The 14,173-nt window shown below is 44.1% G+C and overlaps 1 protein-coding gene across 1 annotated transcript in view; it reads left to right on the top strand.

Annotated features, from left to right (window-relative positions):
* Positions 1 to 14,173, top strand: part of arhgap32a (Rho GTPase activating protein 32a) — a 76,149-nt gene that overhangs the window by 6,298 nt on the left and 55,678 nt on the right. Inside the window, 3 exon segments of the mRNA XM_084331855.1 lie at positions 4,933 to 5,046; positions 6,082 to 6,187; positions 11,020 to 11,111. Of these exon segments, the coding sequence (XP_084187981.1) occupies positions 4,958 to 5,046; positions 6,082 to 6,187; positions 11,020 to 11,111 (287 nt within the window). The 5' untranslated portion in view covers positions 4,933 to 4,957.

Genomic DNA, 14,173 nt, shown 5'->3' with positions numbered 1-14,173 from the left:
TCTTTGTTACTAAACAACATATTTATCAAACCAACCTCCGTCTCTGTTACTAAACAACATATTTATCAAACCAACCTCAGTCTCTGTTACTAAACAACATTTATCAAATCAACCTCAGTCTCTGTTACTAAACAACATATTTATCAAATCAACCTCAGTCTCTGTTACTAAACAACATATTTATCAAACCAACCTCAGTCTTTGTTACTAAACAACATATTTACCACATCAACCTCAGTCTTTGTTACTAAACAACATATTTATCAAACCAACCTCAGTCTCTGTTACTAAACAACATATTTATCACATCAACCTCAGTCTTTGTTACTAAACAACATATTTATCAAACCAACCTCAGTCTCTGTTACTAAACAACATATTTATCACATCAACCTCCGTCTCTGTTACTAAACAACATATTTATCAAACCAACCTCCGTCTCTGTTACTAAACAACATATTTATCACATCAACCTCCGTCTCTGTTACTAAACAACATATTTATCAAATCAACCTCAGTCTTTGCTACTAAACAACATGTTTATCAAATCAACCTCCGTCTTTGTTACTAAACAACATATTTATCAAACCAACCTCCGTCTCTGTTACTAAACAACATATTTATCAAACAACCTCCGTCTCTGTTACTAAACAACATATTTATCAAATCAACCTCAGTCTCTGTTACTAAACAACATATTTATCAAACCAACCTCAGTCTCTGTTACTAAACAACATATTTATCACATCAACCTCAGTCTTTGCTACTAAACAACATGTTTATCAAATCAACCTCAGTCTCTGTTACTAAACAACATGTTTATCACATCAACCTCAGTCTGTTACTAAACAACATATTTATCACATCAACCTCAGTATTTGTTACTAAACAACATATTTATCACATCAACCTCAGTATTTGTTACTAAACAACATATTTATCAAACCAACCTCAGTCTCTGTTACTAAACAACATATTTATCAAACCAACCTCCGTCTCTGTTACTAAACAACATATTTATCAAACCAACCTCTGTCTCTGTTACTAAACAACATATTTATCAAATCAACCTCAGTCTCTGTTACTAAACAACATATTTATCAAACCAACCTCAGTCTCTGTTACTAAACAACATATTTATCACATCAACCTCAGTCTTTGCTACTAAACAACATGTTTATCAAATCAACCTCAGTCTCTGTTACTAAACAACATGTTTATCACATCAACCTCAGTCTGTTACTAAACAACATATTTATCACATCAACCTCAGTATTTGTTACTAAACAACATATTTATCAAATCAACCTCAGTATTTGTGTTACTAAACAACATATCAACCTCAGTATTTGTGTAACAACACATCATGGATCTTCTAAATAGAAAGGACAACAACACAGAAGAAAATTATATTTATTTTCTATTTCCTTCAGGTCACACATTCGACTTTCTTCTTCCAAACCAGCATACCTGCCTGTTTCAGTATGAAGTGGCAGTACACCACCTCTAATCTGAGCACAGCGTTTTTCTTACCAAATTATACAGGACATCGTTTTCAGTGGTCATAAGTCATATAATTAAATCTCACAATACAGTGCATAGCTTTGTTTTGCAAACTCTAAATGTGTCCAGTTAGGTTTAACCTTATGCAATGTTAAAATATCAATCTTCTGTAGTTTAATGAATAATTATTCAAACCCACATTTACAAAGCCTCACTTATGTCCGCTATCCAAGGCCCATGCCGTCGTTTACCCCACTTAACTATGAATACTTTGGTTAATCTGTTGTCATCCATAATGGACTAACCTATTCCATAACCTGGCAGGTGTATACACCCTCATTATGCCTTCTCTCCCATGTGACACTTTGATGTAAAGGCTGAACGCTTCTCAACCGTGAATTAATATGTTGCCTGTGTGTAACAACAACAACAACAACACATTGGGTATCTCCTCTGGCAAGGTAACTATGTTGTCTGTATTGGAGAGATGAGATGCGATGGGGGGAGAGTGGACCTGATTTGGCCTGTGTGTGTGTGGCTACTCTGCCTGGGCACATTCTGCTGAGTCAGGAGGGCCAGTGGGACTCAGTCAGCAGCAGCACTCACAGCGTGGCGTTGGGCCAATGGCTCTAGTAGGAGAAAGCTACCACAGTGATGGCCGTGCCGATAAATCTCCCCGCTCCAAAAACATCTCTATTGGCGATTAGACCACCTGACTCAGGAAGAGGTAAAACGGCCTCACTATTTGACTGCCTGCGCTGACAATTTTTAGCGCTGAGTTTTAGAACTTTGATGTTCTAAGTGTGAGAAGAGAGACCCCCCCCCCCCCACACACACACACATTACATTTACATTTACATTTAGTCATTTAGCTGACGCTTTTATCCAAAGCGACTTACAAGTTCTGTGCGACAAGACAGCAAGAAGGGTATAACTCTATCAGCTGAGCAACAATGTTCATCAAAGTGTTGCGTGTTACAGTGTAGGTTAGTTTATTAGGACAAGTGCATGACAGTAAGGTTAGTCAGGGTTAGATTTTTTATTTTTTATTTTTTTTCATCATTTCAGATAATGGTTGAAGAAGTGAGTCTTTAGTCGACGGCGAAAGATTGGACGGGATTCGGCTGTCCTAACACACACACACACACACACACACACACACACACACACACACACACACACACACACACACACACACACACACACACACACACACACACACACACACACACACACACACACACACACACACACACACACACACACACACACACACACTTTGCAATCTTCGTTGTTATCGACATGCATTAACTAGCGACTAGGTGTTGGGAGCCATAGCTGGGAGAAGATTACGGAGTACAGAGTCGTGTTTTGAAGGAGTCTGCTTTCACTTAGTCGGAGCATTCCTGGTTTGTTTACAGTACATACAGATACTGTAGTATGATGGTGTCGGCTCTCGTGGATGGAATATCCTCATAGGGGCTATCATAACAGCAACACACACACACACGTAACCGTTACTGGAATAGTTTCTGTCTCTCTCAGAAACACAAATATAGAAACCCCCTTGTGTGGTTTATTTTTATTTCATTCACGGATAAAAGGGGAAAAGGATTTAGAAGTCGCACAACCTCCTGTGATCGTAGTAGTTTAGTGGTGTGAGTGTAGCAGCGTGGTTTAGTCAAGATGTGTAGATTTAATAAAACGAGTCCCTTCCCAGTGCTGGAGACAAGGAAGCTGATTCTCTCTCTAATGTGTGATGTCACCGAGCGACACGCTCTCTGGAGCTGCTCCGCGAGCGATGAATAGGAGAAGCCACTCTGTTGACACTGTGACTGACAGCGGCCGGGGTGATGATTTCTCTGGTGATACCGACGCATTCTCCGCTTTTAAAAAACCGCCCGGCCCGCGTGGAAACAAAAGTCCAGAGCCCCAGCTGCTAAACGATTATCAGTCGAATCATCCGACAATTATTATCCGAACAACAAATTTTTTATTCCAAAGAAAACAGAAAATGTTATACATTTGAACAGTTTACTGACGTTTTAAGCATTTTTTTTGAACAATCTCAGACTCAGTGCTTCTGAATGAAATAAGCCTAATTCTTCTTTTTGTATTTCCATCATCAGATTAGACGCTTTGGATCATTTAACTAACCCAGACGGGATGTTTCTAAGCATTGATGCAGCGGTCATCTTTAATCAATTGTCTTTTTTTGTAATCGCTTTATTTGCTTAACCGTGACACCCCCTACTACAAATGTCGTTGAATTGTAATGGCGAGAAAGGCTCAAACATTCTATGGTGACGTCTCAAAGTCAGCCTGCCATGGAGTAGAGACTAGATTTGTAGTTGGATGTCCTCACAGATTCCAGACTGAATCTGGGCCCTAGTCTTGGGAGAGGCTGCTGCCGCCTCAACTGGGTTAATGTCTGGCAGCTTTAGTCCATTTGACTCTCATCTCTCTCTCCTCCGTTCCTCTCTCTCTCTCCTCCGCTCCTCTCTCTCTCCTCTGCTCCTCTCTCTCTCCTCCGCTCATCTCTCTCTCCTCCGCTCCTCTCTCTCTCCTCTGCTCCTCTCTCTCTCCTCTGCTCCTCTCTCTCTCCTCCGCTCCTCTCTCTCTCCTCCGCTCCCCTCTCTCCTCTGCTACCCTCTCTCCTCTGCTCCTCTCTTTCTCCTCCGCTCCCCTCTCTCTCCTCCGCTACCCTCTCTCCTCCGCTCCTCTCTCTCTCCTCTGCTACCCTCTCTCTCCTCTGCTTCTCTCTCTCCTCCGCTCCTCTCTCTCTCCTCTGCTCCTCTCTCTCTCCTCCGCTCCCCTCTCTCCTCTGCTACCCTCTCTCCTCTGCTACCCTCTCTCCTCCGCTCCCCTCTCTCTCCTCCGCTCCTCTCTCTCTCCTCCGCTCCTCTCTCTCCTCCGCTCCTCTCTCTCTCCTCTGCTCCTCTCTCTCCTCTGCTCCCCTCTCTCCTCCACTTCTCTCTCTCTCCTCTGCTTCTCTCTCTCTCCTCCACTCCCCTCTCTCTCCGCTCCTCTCTCTCTCCTCCACTCCCCTCTCTCCTCTGCTCCTCTCTCTCCTCCGCTCCCCTCTCTCTCCTCCACTCCCCTCTCTCCTCCACTCCCCTCTCTCCTCCACTCCCCTCTCTCCTCCGCTCCTCTCTCTCTCCTCTGCTCTTCTCTCTCTCCTCCGCTCCCCTCTCTCTCCTCCGCTCCTCTCTATCCTCTCTCTCTCCCCTTCGCTCCCCTCTCTCTCCTCCGCTCCTCTATCCTCTCTCTCTCCTCCGCTCTCTCTCTCCCCTCCGCTCCTCTCTCTCCCCTTCGCTCCCCTCTCTCCCCTCCGCTCCTCTCTATCCTCTCTCTCTCCTCCGCTCCTCTCTCTCTCCCCTCCGCTCCTCTCTCTCTCCCCTCCCTCCCTCGCTCTCTCGTTCTCTACAGTGATCTGGTGCGGTAAGGCGGTATCATGGAGGCTGGATGTGTGGTTGCCGCGGTGATTGAGAATGCTGCCTCAGGAGCCCGGGGAGAACCAGGAAGTGGTGATGTCCTTGAAGGGTGAGTTACTCTCTCACTGTTCACACTCTGGTCTGAATTCGGCAGATATCATATAAAGGAACATTCATGGGTGGGTGGATGTGTGTGTGTGTGTGACTGTGTGTGTGAACGTACATACATGGAACAGAAGACACAGTAGAACGAGTGTGTGGGGGATGATGAAGCATGGCTCTCTGATGTAGATGCATCCCACACGTGTGCATTCGTGTGTGGGAGGGGAGAGGACGAGAGAGAGAGAGAGAATGGAGAAATGACGAACGCTCGGTGAGATGAGGCTTAATTTAGCCCTTCACACACACAGTAGATCGATGTTGCATCACAGTGAGTAGGCAGGGTAACAAACAAAATGTCTCCAGTCCTGAGGTGGATGAGTCAACGACTTGGATGACATACTTCCTGTGTTGGGAGTCCCTATATCTCCTGATCTCCACAGGGTCCCTGTGTTGCCCGCGCGGCGACACGGAGCGGAGGCTGCTCCTCTTTGCTTTGTCTCCGATTGAAAGTTGACTTGAATGGACTTTTCTCCCCCCCCCCCCCCCCCCTCACTCCCCGGCTCCGTGACTCACATTTCAGCTAATGGCTTTGCTTGCGAGGCACTCCCTTGTGGCTGGATTGCCTTCATGATTGGCACAATAGGAACAGCTTTGCTTACCTGAGCATATAAACAAAAGCCAACCAGGAGGACACAGCTTTGATGCTATAGCAAGTGTTTAGATGCATTTCTCGGAGGGTTGACTATGATCGTGATCATGTATTCAGTGCACGACTTCATTAGGAAGCATCCAAATACCACCTAATATAGTGCTGGACCGCACTGGTGCAATGTCATGATTTTAAGCCCCAACAGCATAATGGTAATGTGTCTCTCTCTCTCTTTCTCTCTCTCTCTCTCTCTCTCTTTCCCTTTCTCTCGCATGCTCACTTGCTCCCTCCGATGTATTTCAAGAACATAGCATGTGTTGTTGATGTTGTTGTTGTTGGAGAAGGCTCTCGGGCTACACGAATACTAATTCAGTGTCTCTCTGTCCGTCACAGAGATGTGTCTCCGTGTGCGGATCAGGTTAATGACGACGCCTCGCCCGGGACTCCCAGCTGCGCCTCTCCGACAGAGAGGCATCCTCAGGAGACATCCACTGCCATGGTACGTAGTACACACACACACACACACACACACGCACACACACACACACACACACGTACACACACACACGCACACACACACACGCACACACACACACACACACACAAAGCCTTGAATCACGTGTCCCCTCCGGTACTTGAGGAAGAAGCAGTCGCATCTTTTCACCTGCACAGCGCGATCTCTCAGCGTCGGGGGTCTGCGTTTGGAGGGCACGCCTCCTCCGTCGCTTCCTGATTCTGCTGCGCAGGCGCGCCAACCGACCTGTAGGAGTCGCTGTCCACAACGTCCGATCCCCACCCATCAGCTTCCCACCCCCTAATACTGCCAATTGTATTAGTATGAACGACCAGCCAAGCTGATAGCAATGCGGAGAGCTGGGCTCGAACCCAGCGTCTCCTGCATTGGTGGTGAGCGCCTTGCCCACTGCACCACCTAGCCGCCCTACACACTGTAATACTTGATATTGAGAATGAGTTTCACTTGATGTTTTATTGTCCATTATATTATGAGTTGCGTCAAGAGTTATTATTTGACAGGTGTAAACATCTTGAGTTAATGTGGTTGAGTGATGCAGAAAGACTAAACTTGATTTTTTTATCACAGGGTATTTGCACTTGCAGAATATTTAGAGAAAGCTTGGGATAAACGTACGAAAAGAACATATATGTGATGTATTTATTTTGGCCTCTGACAGTGTGCATGGTGTTGTAGCTTACAAACCTTGGGAAGTGAATGTTATATTAAATTATTGTTTTTATATAATCCCATAAGGGATGGGTCGTCGGACATGACATGAAAATAAGATTTTCACACACACACACACACACACACACACACACACACACACACACACACACACACACGCACACACACACGCACACACACACACACACACACACACACACTGTAATACTTGAGTTTCACTTGATGTTTTATTGTCCATTATCAAGAGTTATTATTAGACAGTTGTAAAAATCTTGAGTTAATGTGGTTGAGTGGTGCAGAAAGACTAAAATGGATTTTTGATCACAGGGTATTTGCACTTGCAGAATATTTAGAGAAAGCTTGGGATAAACATACGAAAAGAACATATATGTGATGTATTTATTTTGGCCTCTGACAGTGTGCATGGTGTTGTAGCTTACAAACCTTGGGAAGTGAATGTTATATTAAATTATTGTTTTTATAATCCCATAAGGGATGGGTCGTCGGACATGACATGAAAATAAGATTTTCACACACACACACACACATACACACACACGCACGCACGCACGCACACACACACACACAGAGGGAGGGTGGGAGAGCGAGAGAGAGAGAGGGGGAGAGAGGTGGAGACAGAGAGAAAGGGAGAGATCTACAAGAGTATATTAGATTTGTGACTCGGCTGCAACACAATACTTCAGTAACCGGGCTCTGTGCCGCCTGGACACGGTGATCCGGAGGGGCAGCTTGGTTCTGTTTGACTTTTTTTCAGTTATTTCCCCTCCTTCAGGAAAGTCAGTTGGCCAAAGTTTCTGGACGCTGTGCGTTTTTGTCATTTAAGCTTCACATTTGCTTTTTTTTTATTAACAGATTGCAGAATGGGTACAATACAGTACAGCTCAATACACACAATTGTTAAGGGGATGCAGACCAGAGAAAGACTTTCGTCTTGTTTACATCAGGGTCCCCCATTTTCAATTCATAATGAATTGTAAGTAAGGGTGGAATTAGCACCGTGCAATGCAATCCATTCTTTGTGGATCCCGCCCACAGAGTAAGCCAGCGCTAATGGCCACAGCTAACTGGTGTTGACCGCCAGCGGCGTCTCTACACGCAAAGCACATAGGCTCCAAGCAAGTAACCAGGTTAAAGCCTGAGCATGTGACATGCTTCCCATACATAGGCTCTATTTGGGCGGGCCCGCCCAGGTAGATTAAGACACGCCCTGGTAGAAAAACATCAGAATTCTAATATTTTGACAAGACACACGCATTTGTGATTCCATAACGCACACAGACCAACGGCGACCTTCAGTTTTGGAAGTGTTCGACATTGTCCTGTCACGACTCGCGTGCTGCGCCGTTTCTGTGTGCAGTGAAAACTTGTTTCTGTGAGAGCCAGTGCCACTCCCATTAACGGTCACACGTGCATTCGTTTACAGAGGAGACACATGCTGTGAAAACCAAAACAACAGAAGGGACTTATATCCGCCAGAAAAGCGACTTGAATCAGTAGCGTGGGAGCATTTTGGATATGACCAGAAGGTTGTTTAAAAACGGATATCCGGTCCTGACAGGTCCAATGCGTCTAACATGCTCTGCATCCTCGCCATCCCTGTATGACCAAGTCACGCTACAAACCTACGCATCCTCGCCATCCCTGTATGACCAAGTCACGCTACAAACCTACGCATGTTCACACCAACCCAAATTTGCTATAGGCTACTCTCTTTTGACATGGATTAGGCAAATTATTTGTAACAATTCGAATGCAGAAAAGGCATATTTTATTCAAAAGGAAGATACTGATTTATATATATATACATACACATACTGTATATACACATATATATACACCACCCACCACCACCACCACAAGTAAATTGTCATCCTGTGGGAGACACTGCACACTCTGTACAGATTTAGGAGCCACCAGTTATTCATTATTCATTATTCTGACTCTCTATCACCAGTTGACATAACACAGTAGGGATTCTACCTATTCCCAGTTCATGAATGCTTTTTCGTTTGCTGTTCTCAGCTGTTCCAAACACTGGTGTCTGCACACAGGAAGTGATGTGTTTTACATCACCAGCAGCAACACCAGTTTGTTTGGAATTAATAGAAGATACTTGAATAGAATACTAACTCACTCAGTAGTTAACACGAATAGAAGACTAACTCAGTAGTTAACATGAATAGAAGACTAACTCAGTAGTTAACATGAATGAATAGAAGACTAACTCAGTAGTTAACATGAATAGAAGACTAACTCAGTAGTTAGCATGAATGAATAGAAGACTAACTCAGTAGTTAGCATGAATGAATAGAAGACTAACTCAGTAGTTAGCATGAATGAATAGAAGACTAACTCAGTAGTTAGCATTAATGAATAGAAGACTAACTCAGTAGTTAGCATGAATGAATAGAAGACTAACTCTGTAGTTAGCATGAATGAATAGAAGACTAACTCTGTAGTTAGCATGAATGAATAGAAGACTAACTCAGTAGTTAGCATTAATGAATAGAAGACTAACTCAGTAGTTAGCATGAATGAATAGAAGACTAACTCAGTAGTTAGCATGAATGAATAGAAGACTAACTCAGTAGTTAGCATGAATGAATAGAAGACTAACTCAGTAGTTAACATGAATGAATAGAAGACTAACTCAGTAGTTAACATGAATGAATAGAAGACTAACTCTGTAGTTAACATGAATGAATAGAAGACTAACTCAGTAGTTAGCATGAATGAATAGAAGACTAACTCAGTAGTTAACATGAATGAATAGAAGACTAACTCAGTAGTTAACATGAATGAATAGAAGACTAACTCTGTAGTTAACATGAATGAATAGAAGACGAACTCAGTAGTTAGCATGAATGAATAGAAGACTAACTCAGTAGTTAACATGAATGAATAGAAGACTAACTCAGTAGTTAACATGAATGAATAGAAGACTAACTCTGTAGTTAACATGAATGAATAGAAGACTAACTCAGTAGATGGAAAGCAAGTCAATACAACATTGATCACTTATCGCAAATTGATCTTCATGAAACAAACAAACAAAACAAACAAACATTGGATCTTACGTGTTACCACTTTTAGTCCTGGGAGTGAGGCTATATGTCTAAACCAGGGCTTCTCAAACTTTTTTATACCACAACCCCATTTTATTTAGGATTTCTTTTGGCGACCCCACACTTAATGCATCGTGTAATTTCAACATGGAATTAAGGAATATCAAAATAAAAGCACACGTTGTTGAACTTGATCATGCATATTTATTAGAAAATGTTATTACAAGGGCGGTTAGGTGGCCGAGCGGAGATTGCGTTCGTCACCAGCCCCGGAGCTGAGCTGGATTTGCCTGTTCGAATCCAGCTCACAGCTCCGGGGTTGTCACCAGCTTGGCTGGCCGTCTGCACTGATACAATTGGCTGTATCAGAGGGTGGGAGAAGCTGGCGGGGTGGGTCCGGGTCGTTGTAAACAGCGACTCCTACAGTTCGGTCGGGGCGCCTGCTAAGCGCGGATTGGACGTGAGGGGGATAGTGTGGTCCTCCCACACGCTACGCCCTCTCAATGAGAATCCGCGCTGCCAGGTGAAAAGAAGCGGTGATTGGCTGGACGTGTGTCGGAGGAAGCGCGTGGTAGCCTCCACTCTCCCAGATGATCTGACTGTGGGGGATAAGTGCGCAGCGACCAGGAAGGGACTGGGAATTGGCATACGACTAACATTGGGATGGGAGAAAATCGGAGGAAAATGGAGGGGGAAAAAGACCAAAAAAAAAAAAAAAAAATGTTATTACAGCACTGTTATCAATACACATTTATAAAACGAGGCATATTAGCGAAAATATGTTGCCAGAACATAAAAAAAAATAAAAAATAATTATATATATATATATATATATATATACATAGATATATTTTTTTTTTTTCTTACTTGCCAATCCACAACCCCACTTTGGGTCGCAACCCGTAGTTTGAGAACCGCTGGTCTAAACCAAGCCACAACTGCTGTTGTATGGTGACTACTGTGTGCAGTTATCCTCAACAAGACATAGGTACTTTGTAATTAGTGATTGACAGCTCATCGATCGTCTACTTTGATTGGCAGATGAGGACCAATGATGTCACTGAGCACCACGGCGAGCCCCTCCTCCGCTCGTGTGTCAGCACGGCCAGCATGAAGGTCAAGAACATGAAGAGGTAGGTGTTCGCCATGACAACGTAGAGCTACTATTATGGGCTTCAATCTAGGCCTCTAAACCAGGGCAGTACAGTGAGGAGCTGTAATACGATGGGCGGGGCTAAGACAGACTGGTCAGCCCTGTCTCTCTCTCTCTCTCTCTCTCTCTCTCTCTCTCTCTCTCTCTCTCTCTCTCCTCTCTCTCTCTCTCTCTGTCTGTCTGTCTGTCTGTCTGTCTCTCTCTCTCTCTCTCTCTCTCTCTCTCTCTCTCTCTCTCTCTTCTCTCTCTCTCTCTCTCTCTCTCTCTCTCTCTCTCTCTCTCTCTCTCTCTCTCTTCTCTCTCTCTCTCTCTCTCTGTCTCTCTCTCTCTTCTCTCTCTCTCTCTCTCTCTCTCCTCTCTCTCTCTCTCTCTCTCTCTCTCTCTCTCTCTCTCTCTCTCTCTCTCTCTCTCTCTCTCTTTCTCTCTCTTTCTGTCTGTCTCTCTGTCTCTCTTTACTCTCTCTCCCCCCTTCTCTCTGTCCCCTCTTTCTCTCCTCTCTTTCACTCTCTCTCTCTCTCTCTCTCTCTCTCTCTCTCTCTCTCTCTCTCTCTCTCTCTCTCTCCTCTCTCTCTCTCTCTCTCTCTCTCTCCTCTCTCTCTCTCTCTCTCTCTCTCTCTCTCTCTCTCTCTCTCTCTCTCTCTCTCTCTCTCTCTCTCTCTCTCTCTGAAATGCTTCACAGGGAGAAGATGAGCCCAGCTGAACCAGGATAGAAATAGCATTGTGGGGAGACCAGGACCATGGTTTACTCTGACACTCTCTCTAGGACTGTCTCTCTCTGTCTCTCCCTCTGCCTCTCTCTCCTTCCTTGGGTTGGGTACCGAACCGGTACCTTTAATGGTACCACCGAATTACATCGGTACTACAGAGTACCTACTGTAGATTCATGCTAGATCAATCTGTATCAAATTTCGGTACCATTACATGTTTAGTATAAGAGTGTACTATACAGTACTAGACAAGAGGGAGCCTTTTCCATAAATATATATATATTAACTGTCCCGTCTCTTGGGTCTTTGAAAAGACCAGACGAGGTCAGAGGAGTTTGATAACATTTACTGAGGATGGCCAGATAATTTTGATATTTAAACATTTAAAAACATAATACATGATGTGTTTTACAACATAAATAACAAAATCGTCTAAATAAATAACAATGTTGAAATTGAGACGTTTGGAGGTTCTTTTTATTTTTACAACTGAAATAATTAAAATTGTTATTACAGAGAGATACAAGATACAAGATACTTTAATGCCACACAACGATGGTTGGTGGTAATGTTTGCGGTACAGATGGTTAAGCACTGGTGTTACAAAGGATCAGATTAAACCGAATATATATATTTATTTATTGATATATATTGCATAGTATTTGTATATCGTTTGATATCCCTTGTATATTCCTTGTACATATACACGGAATATCCCTTTAGCCCAGACCATAATATTTCATTCTCCTATTGGACAGCGGTCCACAGGCGCCAGAGCCATGCCTCCGGAGTCAGGTTCAAAGTCACCGTCAAGACATGTCTGGACATGCCCGGCCTTGCCCAGGAATACGCGACAGAAATGAGGTTGGCACTAGTTTGTTCGCCGTGCATATAAATATGGCGCAGGTGAATACAGAAGCACTTAGTCAGAAGTCAAGAGTTACCCAATAAGTTGAAGCCTCACCCACGATACAACGTGCGGTGAAGTATGGCCTGTTTGGCCCCAAAATAGAGCATTGAGACCGCGTGCGAATTAATAACTGAATTGTCAGAGTTTGGCGCTATACCGTCGAGTGCGACATATTTCTATTAAGTCAGTAATAGTCTATTTGTGTATAGTGTATCGTGCGGCTAAAGTTCTACAGTGACCAGCATCACCAACGCTTCCTCGTACCAGCTAGAGTGCTTATCCAGGCTGGGCTGCTTTCATGGCGCTTTCACCCGAGGAGACCTAGACGAGAACCGTGTGGACATGTACACTGGATTAATCTACCCGACGACTGCATAGCCCTTTGCGGCTGGATTATATTTGTTTTGGTCCTGTGATTTATGGAGCGGAGAATCGCCGACGCCTACACGTGTGGGATTTACCCTGTGAGGAGCCAAGTCGAGTCCGCGCCTCAGAGAGCCTGAGGCCGGCTAGCTTTCTTCACTGTGGAGCTACAGTCTACGGAGAACAGCTGTATTCGTCTGTGGATCAAGAGACTATTGCACCGTCTCCTGTACTTGGAGTCTCCTTAGTCATCGTTGACCAGACTCTCTACTACCGACAGATCCTCTACCCCTGCTGGCTTACAACCGGGGGGACCCTTCCAGTATCTCCCGACTCCCGCTATATATCACTAGTGTACCATAGATATAATTCCCTAAGATTCAGGTTGTATAATTACCTCCTGCGTAACCAGAGAATGGACATTCATTATTGATTTGCCTACGCATATTCCTTTGCCTTATAAGCGCATCCAAAGTATAATAGAGAAGTATTATGTACCTTTTGCTGCAATAAATACTTAAAGACAACTTTGTGTAGAACCGATTTATTGTGGGAAGTGTTCATCATATTTATATATCATGTACTGTATGGCCAGTAATTAAAGTACATAAAGCGGTAGTGGTTTAATGATACCATACTTATCAATACAGTCAGGGAATTGTACCCCTCAGTTACAATTGGTCCTTCGAGCCGGAGGGTAATTAGCGTAATATTAATATAGTGGTATTAATATTGACATGGCCTATGATGAACACTCCACAAAACGGTTCTCCTAAAGTAGATCGCCCGCAGCGTAGACGGCAGACACCTCAGTACTTAGAGGATTACGTTGCCAATATACTACCTAGCTTTCTACAGACGGTAAACGCGGAAAAAGTAGATAGTAAAATTATGTCCGACCCTATCGACCAGGCTACCCCGCCAATAGAGGCCCTAGTGGGTTCTAACGTAACTGACCAAGCTCACGGTAGGGACCAGGAGGGACCCGACATGACTTTACCCCCCGCCAAGACCGAAGAAGTAGTCCCCGGAGAGCTCCAGGATAAAGACAGCTCTCCAGGG

This window comes from Notolepis coatsorum, assembly GCF_963971535.1.
Source record: "Notolepis coatsorum genome assembly, chromosome: 1".
Classification (NCBI taxonomy): Eukaryota; Metazoa; Chordata; class Actinopteri; order Aulopiformes; family Paralepididae; genus Notolepis; species Notolepis coatsorum.
Note: the sequence above shows the minus strand (reverse complement) of the source record. Positions and strands in the feature narration are given on the sequence as shown.